The 21,108-nt window shown below is 44.8% G+C and overlaps 1 protein-coding gene across 1 annotated transcript in view; it reads right to left on the bottom strand.

Annotated features, from left to right (window-relative positions):
* The window catches only part of LOC122064366 (disease resistance protein RGA2-like), a 44,679-nt gene extending 27,828 nt beyond the window's left edge, over positions 1–16,851 (bottom strand). The window contains exon 1 of the mRNA XM_042628081.1: positions 16,710–16,851. Coding sequence (XP_042484015.1) covers positions 16,710–16,851 — 142 coding nt within the window. The remainder of the gene's footprint in view (positions 1–16,709) is intronic.
* Positions 16,852–21,108: the final 4,257 nt, after the last annotated feature.

The following is a 21,108-nucleotide window of genomic DNA, read 5'->3' as shown; positions in this document are numbered from 1 at the left end:
AATTTAAATGACAGTGCTGACTCCAGCAATTTAAAAGCAGTACGATTGGCACTCTTGAATGTACCACCGGGGTTGCCGACTGTCCTACATGACTCGCCGGGCGTAATGCCTAACCACCACAGTGTCCGACAACCGCGACCCCTGCTTCCCCCCAAATGGCAACCCAACACCTTAACCCCTATTGGGAAGGGTCGTAGCACGGGATGGTGAGAATCCTAATACCGCATGCTCCTATATGACAATAATACGACTGCATAGTGCCTCCGTGTCCCATACCACGGGCCACCAATGCATTCGTTTCCAAGCCGACCACGGCATCTAGTCTATTAATGCATTATGCACCATGATGTCCACATTCAACATATAACATCTCATTCAATTTGTATTTGAAAGTAAACATAGCACATATGCACATCAATGTGTGGAATGACTAATCTATATAGCATATTCATGATGACATGACTAGATTAGATATAGTTATATGAATGCCAAACAAATTCCTTAAAACAAGGCCAAACGTCCTCTCTCCACTTACCTGTAGCGTACAAGGATTCTCGTTCGGTACGGGTGAGATCCAGAACGAATCGGGTAGGATTTGGTGAACCTAACATAATTGAGCGGGGTTAGTACTTCACCATTTAGAGTCAAAATTAATGAAATCCGATGTCAAAATCGTGTTTAGAACGTCAAAATAAGGTCACACGTCCGATTTGGGTTCGATCGGACATAAGGATCACCTTCGGGGCCACACGGGTGGGTCAGACAGGTGGGCTGTCTACCCACCGGTTTTACCCACCGGTTTGGGACCGGCGGGTAGGGGCCCGCCGGTGGTACCCACCGGTTGTACCCGCCGGTTAGGCCAGGGGCCCTTTGCTAAGACCGGCTGGTAGGTACCCGCCGGTTTTACCCGCCGGTGGTACCCGCCGGTTAGGCCTGAAGGCCCCCTGCCTTCTTAGGTGGGTACCCGCCGGTTGTACCCACCGGTTTTGGCGGGAAAGACCCTATTTCTTCCTCATTTTCTCCATTCTTTGGGGAATCAAATGGGGCTTTTCCCCACCCATTCTTCACACCCTCAAGGTCCTATAGGATGGTTCTAACCTAGGTCTAGGTTAGATTCAAGTGAGGGAAACCATCTTACCTTCTTTGCCCAAAAATGACTTCAAACCCTTCAAATCACTTCCAACTCACAATGCTTCTTCTACCTTGTCAATATCTCTTCAAATCCTTCAAGATCAACACATAAATCATCTATTAAACCTTAGATTCATCATTTCAAAGGGTATTTACAAGATCTCAAGAAACCATACTCGAATCAAGGGTTTAAAGCTTGGGTATGGTGAATGTTCACAAAACCCAACTTTTCTTACCTCCAACTGTAGATCTAGAGTTGAAGATCACTCTCCCGGCACCGGAATGGGAAGACCGAGCTTCGGCACCGCTGAAATCCTCCCTTCTACCTCTTCCTTTCTTCTTCCCTTTCTTTTCTCTCTCCTCTTTACTTTTCTCACCAAACGTACGAGGGTAATAAATGGAAAGGAAAGAAATCATAAAGCCTTATATACTATTCCTAATTAAGTGAATAGTGCTCTTGGATGGGTCACTCAGGTGGGTGCACCCACCTGTCCTACCCACCTGAGAGCCAAGACTTGGGATTTTGACCGGGTTCGGACCTCGGCGCGAACCCCACCCCAGGCATACGATGTAGCATACGTATATACCTTAAAATATGGATATAATACCTGTTTTATCCGTACATAGCCTTATGGTAGGTGCACGTACACGGTTTGGGCACTCCCGTCTCTTCTGGCACTGGCTCGGACTTGTCAGGCCAGCCGGTGTTTAAGGTCACCCGTGCCATCATAGCCCATAAGGAACCCGCTCTAATTTCCTCTGGCTCGGTTCCTGCATGGTTAAACCGGTTCAACCGTGAAATCAGACCGGGTTTAAGAAGCGGGGTATTACATTACCCCCCTTCTGAAAAATTTCGTCCTCGAAATTGCGTACCTGGTTGATCAAAAAGATGAGGGTACTTGGCTCGCATTTCTTCTTCTACCTCCCAAGATGCTTCTTCAAGTGAATGATCAGCCCATCGCACCTTTACATAGGAAATGGAGCGGTTGCGAAGGGTTTTCACCTTCCGGTCCAAAATTTCAGCTGGCTGTTCTGTGTTGGTCATATCAGCTTCTAGGTACTCTGGTTCAACGGGTAGTACATGAGATGGATCATGCACGTACTTCTTCAGCATGGATACATGGAATACATTGTGAACATCCCCAAGCGAAGGTGGCAGAGCAAGCATGTAGGCTACTGAGCCAACCCGGGATAAGATCTCAAATGGTCCCATGTATCTTGGGCTAAACTTCCCCTTTCTGTGAAACCTTTGCAAACCTTTAGTAGGAGAGATCTTGAGAAATACCTTTTCTCCTGGCTGAAATTCAATCTCCTTCCTGCGGGTGTCCGCATAGCTCTTTTGACGGGACTGAGCTGCTTTAATCCGTTCTCTAATAACGTCGACTTTGTCACAAGTCATTTGTATCATCTCAGGTCCTAACATTCAACGTTCACTTACCTCATCCCAATATAAAGGAGTTCTGCACTTTCTACCATATAACGTCTCATATGGAGCCATCCCAATTGTGGCTTGGTAACTGTTGTTATATGCAAACTCCATAAGAGGTATATATTCTTCTCAACTGCCACTCATCTCCATTGCACATGCCCTGAGCATGTCTTCTAATATCTGTATGGTTCGCTCCGACTGACCATCCGTCTGTGGGTGAAACGCTGTACTCAAATTCAGCTGTGATCCCAAGGCACACTGTAAGCTTTTCCAAAATCTGAAAGTGAACCTTGGGTCCCTATCTGAAACAATGCTCACTGGCACTCCATGTAAGCACACTATGTTGTCCATGTACAGTTGTGCTAGTTTGGTCATGGAGAACTTGGTCTTGATAGGAATGAAATGAGCAGTCTTGGTAAGCCGATCCACAATCACCCATATCGCATCCATTCCCTTAGGTGTACTTGGTAGTCCGGTGACGAAGTCCATTGTAATCCTTTCCCACTTCCATTCTGGTACTGGGAGTGGCTGAAGGGTACCATAAGGTCGATGCCTTTCAGCTTTCACTTTTTGGCAGGTAAGACAAGTCGCCACATATAAGGCTATGGTGACTTTCATGCTTGGCCACCAGTAACTTTGTTTAAGGTCTTTGTACATTTTGGTACTTCCTGGGTGAAGTGAGTACTCGGAGCTATGTGCTTCTCTCACTATCTTATCTTGTATATCCAAATCATCGGGTACACACAATCTGTCTCAAAACATCAATGCCCCATCACTGGCTAAAGTAAAATCTGGGTCGTTCATTGTTTGGTCTTGAACCTTAACTCTGATCCGCTGCAATTCAGGATCTAAAGGTTGCTTCCTTTTCACCTCTTGCCTAATTGCCGGATGCACCTGTAGAGCCGACAAGGATACCGTCAACCATTTAAGGTTTTCTGGTTGAGGTTCAAGCTCTAAGGTTGCCCCTTCATACAAGAGGGTTTCATCCATTAGCATCTTGCACAAGTGGTGAGCTGACTGCTAAGTATGAGAGCGACACAGTCTGTGTCTTCCGACTCAATGCATCTGCCACTACATTAGCCTTGTCGGGATGATACTGAATATCGCAGTCATAATCCTTCATGAGTTCAAGCCATCTTCTCTGTCTCATGTTCAGATCCTTCTGGGTGAAGAAGTATTTCAGGCTTTTGTGGTCACTGTATATCTCACACTTCTCCCCATACAAATAATGTCGCCAGATCTTAAGGGCAAAAATGACTGCAGCTAGTTCCAAGTCATGAGTGGGGTAATTCTTCTCATACTCCTTTAGTTGTCGGGATGCATACGCTATTACCTTCCCGCGTTGCATGAGAACACAACCCAAACCAACTTTGGAAGCATCGGTATAAACTGTCATTCCACCTATGCCCTCAGGAATAGTCAGCACAGGGGTAGTCACCAACTTCTCTTTCAATTCTTGGAAGCTCTTCTCACATTCCTCTGCCCAGTCAAATTTCACACCCTTTTTAGTCAACTTGGTCATTGGTGCTGAGATCCGAGCAAAATTCTCGATGAAATGCCGGTAGTATCCAGCCAAACCCAAGAAGCTTCTAATTTCAGTAACATTCTTGGGGCTTTCCCATTCCACTACTGCTTTCACCTTAGCAGGATCTACCTCGATTCCAGCTTTAGACACTATGTGCCCCAAGAATCCAACTTGTTCAAGCCAGAATTCACATTTACTGTACTTGGCAAACAACTGTTGATCCCTCAATCTCTGTAACACCATTCTCAAGTGTTGAGTGTGCTCCTCTTCGGTCTTGGAGTAGATCAAGATATCGTCAATAAAAACAATTACCCATTTGTCGAGCACATCCTGAAATACTCGATTCATTAGATCCATGAATGCTGCCGGTGCATTGGTTAACCCGAAGGACAACACTAGGAACTCATAATGACCATATCGAGTCCTAAATGCTGTTTTGGGTATATCATTACTCTTTATCTTGAGCTGATAATAGCCGGACCGAAGGTCTATCTTCGAAAATACCCTGGCTCCTTGCAACTGATCAAATAAATCATCAATGTGTGGCAATGGATACCGGTTCTTAATGTTAGCTTATTCAACTCCCGGTAATCTATGCACATACGCAAACTACCATCCTTTTTCTTGACAAACAACACCGGGGCACCCCAAGGTGAAACACTCGGGCGAATAAACCCCTTTTCTAATAATTCCTGCAACTGCATCTGCAACTCCTTCAATTCAGCTGGTGCCATCCTGTATGGAGCCTTAGATACTGGAGCTGCTCCAGGAGTCAAGTCTATGGCAAACTCCAACTCCCTATCAGGTGGTAAATGCATCAGATCATCTGGGAAAACATCGGGAAACTCTTTAACCACCTTTACTTCTTCTAGAGGTGTAACTCTTGCATCAACATCGAGTACCGAGGCTATGTAACCCTGACATCCACTTTCTAGCAACTTTACCGCTTGAAGAGCGAAGACCAGGACCTTCCTCACCCTTTTCATTGTATCGGCTCGGTATACCCACTCTTTCTCTTCATCATCTGTTACCTTAATTAGCCTTTCCGCACAGATCACATTAGCTCGATGAGCCGACAACCAATCCATGCCCAATATAACATCAAAATTCTACATATTGAACATAATGAGTTGTGCATCAAAGTTCTTCCCACTAATCTCCACTGGGCAAGGCCCATACACTTCCTTCAACTGTGCAATTTTACCAGTAGGCATACTAACAATCATTCCATGGTCTAGGATCCTGGGTGACATCCCAAGTTTCCCTACAAATCTCTTATATGCGAATGAATGAGTAGCTCCTGAATCAAATAAAACATAGGCTGGTATGCCCGATATGGGTAGGATACCTAGTATAACAATGTATATAATTTCAGCAGGTCATCAATATTAATCATAATGAACTTCTTAATTTAAAATGTACCTGCTACTACTTCTGTACTAGCCTCAGCTTCCTCGGCCGATAGAGCATACATCCTTCCCTGCGGTTGATTCCCTCGAGGTAAGGGAGGTCGGTACGCAGAGGGCTGACTGGAGGGCAAGGCTGGTCGGGCCCGACAGTCTTTCGCATAATGCCCATAGGAATGGCAGTTGAAGCAACGAATCTGAGACGTCGGAACTAGAGCGGGGCCCCTCTGCACTTGACCCGATGCAGATGGAGGTTGAGGTGGCCTTGGAGCTATGGGTGCCACACTAGTGTTCGGGCGAAAAGAGGTAGAACCCGAACCACCAACTGGCCTAGGAGGGTAGCCAGGTGGCCTATAGGGCTGCCTATACATAGGCCCAGAACTGTATGATCCGCGGTATGCTTTGGAGGAATTTCCCACATCTGGGAATGGATTTGTTCTCTTCCACAGTCCAGGAGTGAGGGACTGTTCACCCTTTTGCTTATCTTCCATTGTTTTGGCCTTCTGTACAATCTGGCCATATTCGGTCAAAACCAAGACTTCCAGCACAGACCCAATAGATGCTTTTAGGCCTTTTAGGAACCTTGCTGCCTTCTCTTCAGCTGTTCGCATATGCCTTGGGGCAAAATGGAACAAACTCTCGAACTGTTGTTGGTACTCCAGGACAGTCTTACCTCCTTGAGTTAAGGCCATGAACTCAGTCTCCTTTCGATCTCTGAAACTGCGCGGATAATGGTTATCCAAGAACAACTCCTTAAACTGCTCCCAAGTAGGTTCTGGATGAGCAACCATCAATATAGGTTTGGAGGCTTGCCACCAAGAATTTGCCTCTTTCTTGAGTTGCAACCCAGCACAAATAAGTTTTTGGGCATCCGTGCACTCAAGCACCTCAAATATCTTCTCTAATTCTTGGATCCATTGATCCGGTTCCAGAGGGTCACTCCCCACCTTAGAGAATACAGGTGGTAAGTTCCTCTTGAATGACTCCACTACCCTTGACGTATTACTCGTCGCCGGGAAGTTAGGAGCATAGACAGGATAGTAGGGGTATGGAGGAGGCATCCCATGGTGAGGAATACCGAATGGTGGGATTGGAGGTGTACCCACCACTTGTGGTCCCGTTCCCGACCCTACAGGTGGGTCCTGCGGAGTGAGTACTCGGGGCGGTTGACCCGGTTGAGAAAAATCCAACTGTTGCTGGATGGCAGTCATAAATGCTTGCTGTTGCTGAAGCATTTGTTGCTGGAAAGCTTATTGGGACTGCTGAATTATTGTAGCAACATCTCCCGGTGTAATGACCGGTGGAGGGTCCGGAAGTGTAGTCATAGGTGGGTCCCCATGTGCCCCACCCTGACCAAGGGTCTCTTGAGGTAGTGGAGGTGAGGTATGCCCCACAGAACGGGACCCTCTGGGATTTTATGGTCGACCGACCCGATGAGGACCCCGCGAGGTACCTCGGGCATTACTACCGGATCTAGTACGTACCATCGTATCCCTGTACCTGGAACACATCACACACCATATTGGTTAAACACCATAGAATTGATTTCGGCACACAATCATATGCCATTACATGAGGTGTTGTAGTATATGATAGCCTGTAAATAATCATAGCTCAATTCCAAGATCCAGACAAAGTCCACAACATACATGCCAACGGTCCCACTTGACCATAGCATATTAATCATAGGAATAACATCCATAGTGACAATCAATGAAATCATGCTAGGAGGAGAGAAGGGAAAAAGAAAAGAAGAAAAATTTTCAAAATTTCCCAACTGTCATAACCAGTGGGCTGAACGATCCTACCCGCCGGTTATACTCGCCGGTCTTTACTGCCTTAACCGGCGAGTGGCACCGGCGGGTAGGAGCCCGCCGGTTATACCCGCCGGTCTTGCCCGTGTTAAAACACGAACAGGGCCCTACAGACCCTGTTCTGTCTTGTCTCTTTCCCCATCTCCTTTCTCTCTCTTCCTTTCTTCCTTGGCCGACCTTGGAGGTCTCCTCGGCGCTTCTACTCGCGAGTCTCCTCACCCACTCGACGCTTTAGAGAAGAGTCAACTCACCCTCATTCAAGTAAGTTCCTCCTTCTTCCTTTTTCAGAATTTCCATTTGTATAGAATGCATGAATAGGGTTTACTTTCTAGGCTTCCTTTCCATATTTTTCACCATAGAACAGTCTTTCCATGTGTTTGTGATGATTCTACTGTGGTCATTTGTAGTTTATAGGAATTTTCTCTCTTCATTTGGAGAAAACCCCAATTTGTGCCATAGGTTTCCAAATTTGGGGATTTCTTCAATCCTCACTCTTTTTCTCCAACTGATGACTCCTTTGTGATGCAATCCATTTGATTTACACTAGATATACTTTAGATCTCATGAATCCTCCATTATGCTTAGAATCCCCATGTATTTCCATGAAAATCCCTATTTTTGGCATTGATTTCCTTGATTTTCATCCATACTTGTATTCATAGAACTCCATAGTCTATTTGGGTATGTTCTTGCACTTTCATGATCCCGTTACTACGGCATTTTGCTCTAGACCTAGGGTTTCAAGCTATTCTCCATTATATTCAAATTTGCACAATGGACTTGAATTCCCTCATTTTATTTATGCTTATTGCTTTTGCTGTCATTTTCCTCCCTATACTAATCCTTACTTTCCTTTCTTATTGTCAGGATGTCGTCACGCACCGACAAGGGACCACCTTCCTCTGGCGTTCGACGCAAGACCACCGCTTCTAAGCGGAAGAGTGCGGAGACCAGCTCTTCAACTCCTCGCACAGGGAGACCTGCACCTGCCCAGTCTGACCCTTCAGACTATGATGAGGAGCACTTTCTCAGTGTAGAGGCCACAGCCAACTGGCCCAACTTCCTGAAGGGGTCAGTGTTGATGGAGAAGACCGTGGTAGTCGAGGACTTCCACAAGGCTAGGCTTCAGGAGAGGTTCTCAGCATTGGGATGGGACTCTATTCTTCATGTGGACCGACCATGCTACGAGCAGCTCGTCCGTCGGTTCTATTGTAACCTAGAGGTGTCGTATCCGTACGGGGAGTTCACCATCAGCAGCTTGGTGAAGGGAGTGGATATCCAGCTGACGGTAGGCACCTTGGCCAGTATCTTGGGTATATCGGCGGCGGGACACCGATACTACAGTCCCCCCAGGGGTAGGCCTCAGGGACCGTTCATGAGCCTGGAGACACCGGACTTCATCTACGAGACCATCTGCGGCAGCAGCAGTCGCCCGGAGTCCGAGACATCCTTCTACCCTGAGGTTCGTCTATTCGCCCGGTTGATCCAGTTGAACCTGCTCCCCAGAGGAGGTCATCGGAACCAGGTGGGTTTCATGGCGGCTTTCATTGCCTTTTGCATCTTCACGGCCACAGAGGGAGGCGGCGAGCACTTGTGCCTTCCCTATATTATTCTCCGAACGATGGAGCACCACACTTCCCACCCAGAGGATGGAGGATTCCCTTACGGCAAGATCCTCACTAGGATCTTCGAGTTCTTCGGGGTGGATCTGAGCGGTGAGGAGGGGAAGACTCCGGCTGATAGGTTCGACCGGAGAAACCTCCTGAGGATGGGTCTTCAGACCCTCATGGATTCACCTCCGAGATCAAGAGCTCAGAGAGGTAGGGGTAGGAGGGCTGCCCCTATGGAGGATGTCCTCATGGAGGAGGAGTCCAGTGAGGAGGATGAGGACTACGTTCCTCAGGACGAGGAGGAGGATCTGATGGGTGGCAGCATCCCTGAGGAGGCGCCTCAGGAGTCGAGAGGTCATAGCCCTAGTCCTTCTAGAGCTACAGCCCCACCACCTGGGAGTGGTGCCTACGACTTTGAGGGCATGACGTCCTCCATGCGGGCCTTACAGGATGGCCAGGTTCAGATACTGAGGCGGCTGGATGAGATTGTCTCCAGGCAGACCACCTTGGAGGATTCCTTCCTTAGGCTGGGTCAGGACTTGGACACCAGGGCCAACGCTATCTCAGTAGACTATGGCCGGCTTCGGAGGGAGGTACGGCTGGTGAACGCGAGGTTCGATTATTACGATCATCGCTTCGACGTCAACTCCAGGCCTCCGGTGAACGTGGTGATCATCGACGACGATGACGACGACCAGTGAGGGCTTGGCTCGCCCACCCAGCTGTTTATCCATTTTCTCTTTTTGTAGACATTGTATATTTATTTCTTCTCATTCCTTGTAATTGCGATGTAACTGGATTCATTGTGGAATAATATATCTTTGAATAGTGGATTTTTGTGGTGATTTCATATGTGGAGTACCTGTGTGGTTTTGTGGTGATGTATTTTTTTTTTCTATCTGTGCTCTTTGTTATATTATTATCTGTTGTTTATCAGGTATTTGTGTCAAATTTTTTTGGAAATCCCATTTTACGCCGTTATGCTGCCGAAATTTCGTCAACATAGTATTTTATAGGTTATAGTTCCAATCTAATTACCTTTTGTCTACACTCACGCATGCCATGAATGCAACTTACAATATAACCCCATTTTTTTATACTTTCTTTCTTTGACTTTTAATCTTTAAGCTTTTATCTTTAGCCCAACCCCCTTTTCCTATTATAGAGTCTACGGGATTCTAATGGTATGCTGTGAGTGGAGCAGAGCATCACGCTCTGATACCACCGTTTGTCACACCCCGTTCACCCTGAACCGGAGCGGTGACCGAGTTAACACCGGTTAACCCAAACCTGCCAGGATCATCAGATACTGTATTCCACCACAGCATACACATACTAACATAAGTTCATCAGATCAGCGGAAGACTAAGTTTTACCTGTGAATAAATCCCATATACTTGATACCCGAATAGTGATACAATAATTATATACATTTGGGCCCGAAGGCATGATATATACACAAAAAGAATAAAATTCAAATATCAAGTATATACAGGAAATCATCAGAATCATCAGAGTACACAGCTCGGCTCGGTATCAAGGCTGGAGCTCAGCTCGGCATCCAGGGTTGTGCCCAGCTCGGCATCACATAGAAGAGCTCAGCTCGGCCTCAGAAGTGGAGATCAGCACGGCCTCCAAGGTGGAGCTCAGCTCGGCCTCAGAACTGCTGTACCGCAGCACAGCTCTCGCACGAGCAGTCTACGCCGTGCTCAAACTCCTCAGGGATCCACCAGTCCTCTTCAGGAAACTCGACTGTGGGACCCACCCCATGCTCCTCAGATGTATGACCTGCAAAATCATCTAAAAAGGGGTGTACACGTGGGATGAGCTCACTAGCTCAGTAAGTAGAAATATGGACCACACAGCAGTCCACACATCACAACACATCATATGCACTACATGCCATGCTATACATTTTAAATCACATCCACCTAAGCAACATTACTAAGTCTTTGGTTTTAGTGCTACTACAACCACAGTGCGCGTATACTTCGGGTACGAGCCGTGAACTCCCTCCCGCGATACGCCCATAGGGCTGTCGGAGAAGGCCCACCGTGAGTACTCGGAAAGTAAAGACAATGCCGTCCACCGGCTCTCAACAGAAATGTAAATGACTGAAAATAAAGGTGCTGACTCCAGCAATTTAAAAGCAGTACGATTGGCCCTCTTGAATGTACCACCGGGGTTGCCGACTGTCCTACATGACTCGTCGGGCGTAATGCCTAACCACCACAGTGTCCGACAACCGCAACCCTTGCTTCCCCCCAAATGGTAACCCAACACCTTAACCCCTGTTGGGAAGGGTCGTAGCACGGGATGGTGAGAATCCTAATACCGCATGCTCCTATATGACAATAGTACGACTGCATAGTGCCTCCGTGTCCCATTCCACGGGCCACCAATGCATTCGTTTCCAAGCCGACTACGGCATCTAGTCTATCAATGCATTATGCACCATGATGTCCACATTCAACATATAAACATCTCATTCAATTGGCATTTGAAAAGTAAACATAGCACATATGCACATCAATGTGTGGAATGACTAATCTATATAGCATATTCATGATGACATGACTAGATTAGATATAGTTAAATGAAATGCCAAACAAATGCCTTGAAACAAGGCCAAACGTCCTCTCTCCACTTACCTGTAGCGTACAAGGATTCCCGTTCGGTACGGGTGAGATCCGGAGCGAATCGGGTAGGATTTGGTGAACCTAACATAATTGAGCGGGGTTAGTACTTCACCATTTTAGAATCAAAATTAATGAAATCCGATGTCAAAATCGTGTTTAGAACGTCGAAAGAAGGTCACACGTCCGATTTGGGTTCGATCGGACATAAGGATCACCTTCGGGGCCACACAGGTGGGTCAGACAGGTGGGCTGTCTACCCACCGGTTTTACCCACCGGTTTGGAACCGGGTGACCGGCGGGTACCTACCCGCCGGTTAGGCCAGGGACCCCTGCCTTCTCAGGTGGGTACCCTCAGGCGGGTAGGTACCCGCTTGTTGTACCCACCGGTTTTGGCGGAAATGACTCTGTCTCTTCTCCATTTTCTCCATCCTTTGGGGAATCAAATGGGGCTTTTCCCCACCCATTCTTCACACCCTTGAAGTCCTATAGGATGGTTCTAACCTAGGTCTAGGTTAGATTCAAGTGAGGGAAACCATCTTACCTTCTTTGCCCAAAAATGACTTCAAACCCTTCAAATCACTTCCAACTCACAATGCTTCTTCTACCTTGTCAATCTCTTCAAATCCTTCAAGATCAACACATAAATCATCTATTAAACCTTAGATTCATCATTTCAAAGGGTATTTACAAGATCTTAAGAAACCATACTCGAATCAAGGGTTTAAAGCTTGGGTATGGTGAATGTTCATAAAACCCAACTTTTCTTACCTCCAACTGTAGATCTAGAGTTGAAGATTACTCTCCCGGCACCGGAATGGCAAGATCGAGCTTCGGCGCCACTGAAATCCTTCCTTTCTTCCTCTTCCTTTCTTCTTCCCTTTCTTTTCTCTCTCCTCTTTACTTTTCTCACCAAACGTACGAGGGTAATAAATGGAAAGAAAAGAAATCATAAAGCTTTATATACTATTCCTACTTAAGTGAATAGTGTTGGATGGGTCACTCAGGTGGGCGGGTGTACCCACCTGTTATACCCACCCGAGAGCCAAGACTCGGGATTTTGACCTGGTTCGGACCTCGGTTCGAACCCCACCCCAGGCATACGATGTAGCATACGTATATACCTAAAAATACAGATATAATACCTGTTTTATCCGTACATAGCCTTATGGTAGGTGCACGTACACGGTTTGGGCACTCCCGTCTCTTCTGGCACTGGCTCGGACTTGTCGGGCCAGCCGGTGTTTAAGGTCACCCGTGCCATCATAGCCCATAAGGAACCCGCTCTAATTTCCTCTGGCTCGGTTCCTGCATGGTTAAACCGGTTCAATCACGAAATCAGACCGGGTTTAAGAAGCGGGGTATTACAGTAGTGGTTGAAGAATCTATGACTTCATGAGTCACCATTCCGTCCTCTCTCCTCTCTCTGTTCTCCTTTCATGAGGGAGGGGGTGTCATGTGTGCTTTTGCTTGCGGGCCCCTCACCGCAGTATCGTCGCTCAGAGATACGTGGAGGCCTATTTCGTAAGAGTGTAAAATTCATCATTTGAGATGGGGGTTTAATGATGGTCCAATACAGGGATTGGGATCATGCAAAAGAGTTTGGAGTCACTACCTAGGATTATGGGCCTAGGACCCCGGGGTGGGCCCAATTATAGAGAAAAGGGCATGAAAGTTGGTCTGATCCAAAGATTTAGAGTAAGCATCAGGTTATAGAATTGGGAAGGTGTTAGGCACCCAATATGCTCGGTTTAACCGGTCTTCCTACTAAATGCTTAAGAACGAACATTTTCCACAATTATTCCTATTTCACATGCATGGCTAAGTTATCACACTTATATACATTGACTGAATTTAAATGACTATGTACACTAAAACTATGTCTGTATAAAGTCTACATGATGGCAATTCGGTTGAGAAACTGTACCTAAACTTAACACCTGTTAAAGTTCAAAAGGGGTGGGCCCCTGATTAGTACCGTCTCGGACTGTCTTTCGGATTCTCCTGGCTCAGGGGAAGATGGTCTTGACCTCCAACTTCCTTTCTCGAGAGATTTTGGTTGTGATGATATTTGGGCAGAGTTCCGATTAGGAACGGTTACTTTTGGATTTGGATTCGGACAGAGCTTCGGCTAGGGAAGACTATTTCTGGGCTTCAAATGAGGTGGCACTCCAACAGAGCTTCCGCTGAGGATAGGCTATGGGAGGGCTAGGCTAAGGTGGCACTCCGACGAAGCTTCTGCTGCGGATAGGCTAGGGGAGGGCTAGGCTAAGGTGACACTCCGACAAAGCTTCTACTAGGAATGGCTATTTTTGGAAAGATTCCAAAAGCACTCAGACAGAGCTTTGGCTGGGAATGGTAATTTCTAGAAAAAATGGATTGAAGATCCTCGAAGCCCCAAAGAACACTTTGGAGATCCGAGTAGAACTCCGGATCTTGACAAAGATCTCTTCGTAGACCTGAAGAACCTCAAGGGGGGGTTTCTACTTTCGGTAAAGATCAAGAACACTCAAAAACATGTTTTTTTTGGAAAAAATGGATTGAACTACAAACTTAGATTGAAGATCTTCAAGATCCCAAAGAACACTTCAAAGATCTGAATAAAATTTTGGATCTTGACGAAGATTGCTCTGAAGACCCAAAGAAACTTAATGGGGGAGGGGAGGAGGAGAGAGGGCAAAGTTTCACTTCCTAAGTGGGGTTGTGATTTTTGGTGTATTTTTTTCTAAAGGAGAGGGGTATTTTTGGTATTTTTGGGCTTAAGGGGAGGAGAGAGAATTCCTTTAACCACTGGACCAAAGGGGGTTTTGGATTAAAGTGGGTTAAAAGGGTTTTTAACCAATGGACAAAAGGGGGTTTTTGGACTAAAGTGGGTGAAAAGGGTTTTTTAACCAATGGACAAAAGGGGGATTTTGGAAAAAACAAGAGGAGAGAGAAATTTTAGCCAATGGGTAAAAGTGGGTTTTTGGACAAAACGGGAGGAGAGAAAAATTTTGGTTTTTGGACTAATAGGAGGTTGTGGCGTAAGGTATGCTAGCGGAGCAGTGCAAATGCAAAAATGGGTGAAGAGAAAATTTCTTCACCGTCGATGGCGGCACACAAGGTTGGGTTGAAAATGCATAGGGCATGACCAGCACGGATACACTGGAGGGCAGGCACAGTGCAAGGATGGGCAGGAAATGTGCACGGGCTGGGTAGGCACAGTGCACGGGTGGGAAGCAGCTATGCATGGGTTGGGCAGCAGCTATGCACGGGTGGGCAATAGCTGTGCACGAGCTGGGCAGCAGCTGTGCATAGGCTGCAGCAGGCAGGGGCATGGGCTGCAGCCAGCAGGGGCACTGGCAGCATTGCGTGGGGGCATGGGCCGGGTTGTGCGGGGGCATGCATAAGGCTATACGGAGCCACACACAAGGCTGTGTAGGGTCACTGGTTGGAAGGCCAGCGCGTGCATGCGTGCGGGCAAGCCTGCACACAACACGCGTGCAGAATATAGAATTTTCTGATGACGATTGCGGGAGATTCGACGATCTAATTTTAACGTGCCATATATTGTTGAAATCGTATTTGTGAGTAATATCCATCCGTATGGTCATCTTAACCAGATTCTTTCGTATATAAAAAGTCAAATTTAGACCCTCTTCTTTCCCGTGCAGGGGTTTTCAGGATTTTCAGGTACGGGATGAATTTGAGGTATTTGGATAAGTAGGGGATTTTTCAAGTTTCCAGCAGGCTTGCCAGAGTGCATAACATATTTATGGGAAAATCTAATTTTCTGGGGACGATTGTGGGAGATCCGATGGTCCAATTTTGACATGCCATAAATCATCAGAATCGTATTTTCGAGTACTATCCATCTGTACGGTCATCTTGACTAGATTCCTTCGATGTAAAAAGTCAAATTTGGACCCTCTTCTTTCCTGCATGGGGGTTTCTAGGGTTTTCAGATAGGTGGAGAATGTTTTTGGGTTTTCCAGGTCAATCATCATCTCTGTTGATCGAAAGTCGCATCTAAGATCCAAATTTCATCATAGCCGGAGGAGGGTGACAAAATTGGGTGTCTACACCACTGTAGTTTTAGGATTTTCCATTCAGTGTTTTATTTATAATTCCTTGTTCTAGATTTTAGTTGGGTTTTATTTTCTATCATTTGCTTCGGTCATTTAAGTTTCCTAGACTTAGGCTAGTTAGGATTTCTAGCTTTCTGTTTTTACTTTCATAAAAATGGTGTAAGCTTATGTAATCAAATTCTTTATCTAATGAGCAGCTTTGACACCTATGTTTACCTCCTAGTTTGTGCAATTCTATTATTGTTGTCTTTAAGATTTTTATTTAAATCCTAATTTCCCCATGTGATAGTTTGGTTGAGATTGTGAGTTAAGGTAGAGCATCGCACTCTGATATCAAGCTGTCACACCCCACTTCCAGTAGACCCAACTTAACATTAAGAATACTGGTGGTATGAGTAAGACACGTACCTGTCTTATAACCTACCAAGACCTCTGATCGTAGTACCTTAACATTTCACAATCTCACATCACAAACCAACCAAAAGCAGCATAATCAGAGTATAATAGAGGAATCATCAATAAAATGGAGAAATATCTAATGAAAATATAATATCCATAACTAAGTTATTCTATTACAAATTCAACCAAGACATAGAAACATAAATTCCAAAATATACCATCCACAGTCTATATCAAAAGTATCAAAATATGTTGTACATCTCACGGTGTGACGTAAGCAGAGTGGTCGCAAGCACAGTCCTGATCGTGCTCCTCCGCTTTTGGTATCCACCAGTCGCTCATACTATACTCTGACCAAGAAGATATTGGGTCACATGTCATCGGCACCACAGTACCTGCATCATCATCTAAAAAGGAGTGTATACATAGGGTGAACTTTCCAACTTGCTCAGTGAGGGGTGGGGTTTATACACATCCAAGCATAGGATTCGCATAAGTAAATATGAATGATGATTACGAAAATTAAACACATAATCCATGATCCTAGTGATGCAATTTATTTATTTTATTATCCACCTAACAATATAACAAAGTCTGATAAATGCTACTAGGCACATTAGGTTGTATCCCTCGTCTTGGAACCACCATCGACTACGCAGGGATATAAACTCTAGCCGTGAATAAAAGCTTGCCAGTCCCCATATGAGTCCATGGGTCACGTAGCAAATCCTTGATAATCCCCTCTTGGTTGTCATGGCACTGGTACCAATCAATGGCCATGCCTGATAAGTTCCCAGCTCTAGCAACAAGCACATCGTCCCATGGGTGTGGCATTTCGGAAAGGCACATCGAATATACCATAATGGGTTATCCAACACCTTAACCCCTGTTAGCAAGGGTTCGTAGCATAGTGAGTGATACCTAACCATAAATATTCTACATGCCTTCATAGTGATACAATTAGGATGAATTACACAATACCAGTAACACATTAGCCACAAGTGTAATCCATCTCCAAGTACAATCCTGGGTATACGATACCGGTAACACCTCGGCCACAAAGTGTAACCCATGACCATTTACCTAATCTAGCATGCATATAACAGTTAAGTATGGACTACGCAACACAGGTACCAATCATTGGCCACGAAGTGTATCTATTTTCAAATGCAGTCTCAGAGCACACGATACCGGTAATACATCGGCCACAAAGTGTAATCCACGACCATAACTAACTTTAATGCACATAATAAATGCATGAATTCAATGACATACAACAATTATGGTACCAATACCACCTCGGCCACACCTGATTTTGTCTCATACAGACCACAAACACGCAAAGAGCATGATACCGGTACCACCTCGGCTACACCAGATCCCGCCATGCATCTCCATAAACAATTCATATCATAATCATAAAATGTAACATGTGATAGAACATCATTATCATTAAACAATATTATTAACACGTAATTCTACACATATGAGTAGTTCTAAATAATAAACATTCACAAAATAAAAGCAATCCATCCCTCACCTTGATTATGCTCGTATGACCCAATTCAATTCAAGCTTTGGGGTTCGTGTGTGTCATTATCCTAGACACAAAGGGAATCGAACATCAATACTTGTCGGGAACATTAGAAGAGGCCCACATGGGTCACCCCCAAAAGGTACAAACAAAGTCCATCAATGACAATAATGTCATCGGAGACAGGGGATATCCACAGGAAATATCAGTCCTATTTTTTATGGAACTGGCAGAGGGATCATAAGGCTCGAAGGTTCACTAGAAACAGCCCCCAAGAAGCAAGCCCAGTGTTTCCAATGGCTTGTTTCCGGTGGCAGTATAGCAACTGCCAATTGAATTGGGGCTTTCTGGCTCGAGCTCGATCGCCAGGATTTATTATGTGGAGTTTATGGGGGATGCTCATAGCATCACTATGAGCTAATAAAATCCCAATTCCACTAAGCTATTTGGGAGATACGTCGATCGAATGGTCAAAACCCTAGTTGGTCATTTGACCAATCTTATTGCCAAAGCTCACCGAACTCGGTTTGAGCTTGGCAATGGCACCGGGGACATGAAATATATATTCCCTGAGCTCAAGAGGGTTTTTACACCAATATCAATTCTATACCTAGCCTAAATTAGGTCAAAACAAAGAGAGAGAGTAGTAGAAGAGGATGCACTCACCTCCGACAGGGATTCCGGCAACTAGGCGGCAGCCAGGAGCTAAGGTAAGCGTCCCTTAAATTCTTCTTCTCCTTCTTCTTCTTCTTCTCCTCTCCTTTCCTCTCTCACGGTTCTTGCACAAGTGATAAATGAGGATTAATTCCTCATTTCCACTTATATAATTAGTGAGGCCTTAGGGCCTATTTGGTTTGGCACTAATCGGGACCGAACGGGTTAATCCAACTTTCAGGGATCGTGAACCCTACTACTTTGGTCCCTAATGTGTTCATGCCATGTGTAAGGTGTGGGGAAGGATTTAGGATTATCCGGGGCTATCCACGATGCGGGTGGCGGGTCCCACGGGCATCGGAACCCAACCAATAACATGATTGGTCACCAAAAATAGCCCACCAGATTCAGGCCCATGCTGTTTTCGGTGGCTTATTTCCAGTGGTCAAGATAGCCTGCTATCTTGACTGCTTGTTGTCCTCCAATTGGTCTCACACAGGTAGTTGCCCTCGGCCTTGCCCATGATCTTCCCATAATTTTTGGTGAGTGTCGGGATTCAAGGGTGAGGAGTCAGGTCACTTACTGTCTGGAATCGGAAGGAATGCATCACCTCCAGTTAGACTGGCATGCAATGCATAAACATGTGGGGTCATCTCTTCCCCTTTGACAATGGATGGCCATGAGTCAAAACCAGGTTGTACTTCCGATCTTCGATCCGAGACCTATCACAACAGTTCAAATTAGACCAAGTAAGGGTACGGGTGTAACACATACATACTGCCAAAGCTAGAACCATTAATAATTATTCCTCTCTCTTTATTGTTAGATGGTCTAAAATTCCATGTACAACATTGTTCTAGGACTTCCATCTACCATCGCAAGTGGTGGTTGAAGATAGAATCAATGTGGGTGGCAGATGCCAAACAAACAAATAACAAACAACACCTCAGACTTTTTCCAACTTAATGGGGGTTGGCTACATATATTTGTGAGAGGGTAAAATAAAAAGAAAAGAGAGAAAAGAGAAAGAAAGAAAAGGAAAGAACAAAGCAACACCACCGACATTACACCTAAATGTTGTCGATTGCATAGACACCAGAGTCAAGATCTAACTTTTGCATGTTCTTATTTACAGCATCATCTATGGTTATTTTAGGCCTACCCTTAGCTATTTTAGCTCCTTCTATTTGGATCAAATAACTCCTTACTGAGGCATCCTAAGGCTTTTGTTGAACATGGCCATAACAAATTAAACGAGACTATCAGAGCTTCTCCTAAATTGGGGCAAATCCCAAAGCACCTCTAAACCAATCAATTCATACTCTATATCTCTTAGTTTTACCACACATACATCTCAACATCCTCATCTCTACTACACTCAGCTTACCTATATTACGTTTCTTTAATGCCTAATATTATGTCCCATACATCAAATTTAGTCTTACAATAGTCCAATAGAACTTTCCTTTAAGCTTTAGAAGGATACATTGATCACACAACACTCTAAATGTACCTCTCTACTTCATCCATCCTATTTTAATTATGTGGGAGACATTTCTAGATCACCTTTCTTATTTATGGTTGACCTAAATATTTAAAATAGTCACTTTTGTGGTATCTATCTTTCCCCAGTTTTCATCTTTTTGTTCCTTGTGCGACTAAAGTTACACACCATACCATCCATCTTTGTTCTACTTATTTCAATACCTCTTAACTCCAAGGTAGATCTCCATAACTCCAACTTATCATTAATCCTTGCTATATATTTACTCGACACCTTCTTCTCTAATACATGCCAAATAAACTCTCTATGGACTCTGTTGTGGCTTTTTTCTAGGTCGATGAACACCATATGGAGATCCTTTTTGTAGGATCTAAATCTTTTCATATGCCTCCGCAATTATAGACACCACATTTTGTCACCCCAAGAGGTTGCACAGACGATGATGAGTATCCTTTGAGGCATAAGGATCCTATATCTATATACTTGACACGTTCAAAAACCATCCTATGTGAAATGACCAAAATACCACTAGAAGGAAATGTTATTCGAATGAGGTTTTTGGTCCCAGAAGTTACCAAGATATCCCGATGTTGGATTATTTTGTCACCCCTATTTTTTAGAAGGAACTGAGCTCATTTCCTCTTTATTTAAGAAATATTCCATCTTAATAACTGGGATTTTTCCCTGGAGGCAACCCCTGCTAGCTAGTACAATCCCCAATTCCTATGCCCAAATGATGTAATAAAAATATGTGAAAGAATAGATTTTGAATCATCAAATTCAGACATCTATAGCCTAAGTTATAGGCATACTGACCAAAGAGGCAAAAAATGCATCAAAAGCATCCTTATATGCATCAACACCAGAAAGGGTAGTGTCGACATCGATGGACCAGGTCCATCAATTTCGACCAGTACTTTGTGGATGTTGATTGAGATCCTCTCCCTCATTGACACTCAAAAGCTTCTATTGAATAGAGACAAGACCTGCGTTGACATCGATTCACCCTGGCCTCAATGTCGATAGATGGCTAGTTGAGGTCGATTATCTAGGTAATTTTAGATATGCGAGCTTCCTCAGATTTGAAGAGTTGTATACGATTTCAACCTCTTCTTTAAGGTTGAGAACTCGTCTAAGTTGATAAACATCTCATAAGTTGGATAGAGTTTCGTTAAGTGTGGCCCTATTTTGCACCATTGATGTGATGATTCTCCCTTTGATGATTTGTGAATGGTTTATATGGTTTTTCTTAACCCTAAAACATGTGAAAGAGGTTGTAATCCCTCCAAAGTCTATAAATATAGGGCTCTCCACATTAAGAAGGATCCCTAGATCTATTGTTGGTCATTTGGCATATTTTTGGTCTCTTGAATCCTCTATTTGGCTAGATTGTGTTTAA

This window comes from Macadamia integrifolia, unplaced genomic scaffold, assembly GCF_013358625.1.
Source record: "Macadamia integrifolia cultivar HAES 741 unplaced genomic scaffold, SCU_Mint_v3 scaffold1632, whole genome shotgun sequence".
In the NCBI taxonomy this organism is placed as follows: Eukaryota; Viridiplantae; Streptophyta; class Magnoliopsida; order Proteales; family Proteaceae; genus Macadamia; species Macadamia integrifolia.
This window is presented reverse-complemented; position numbering and strand designations above follow the sequence as displayed.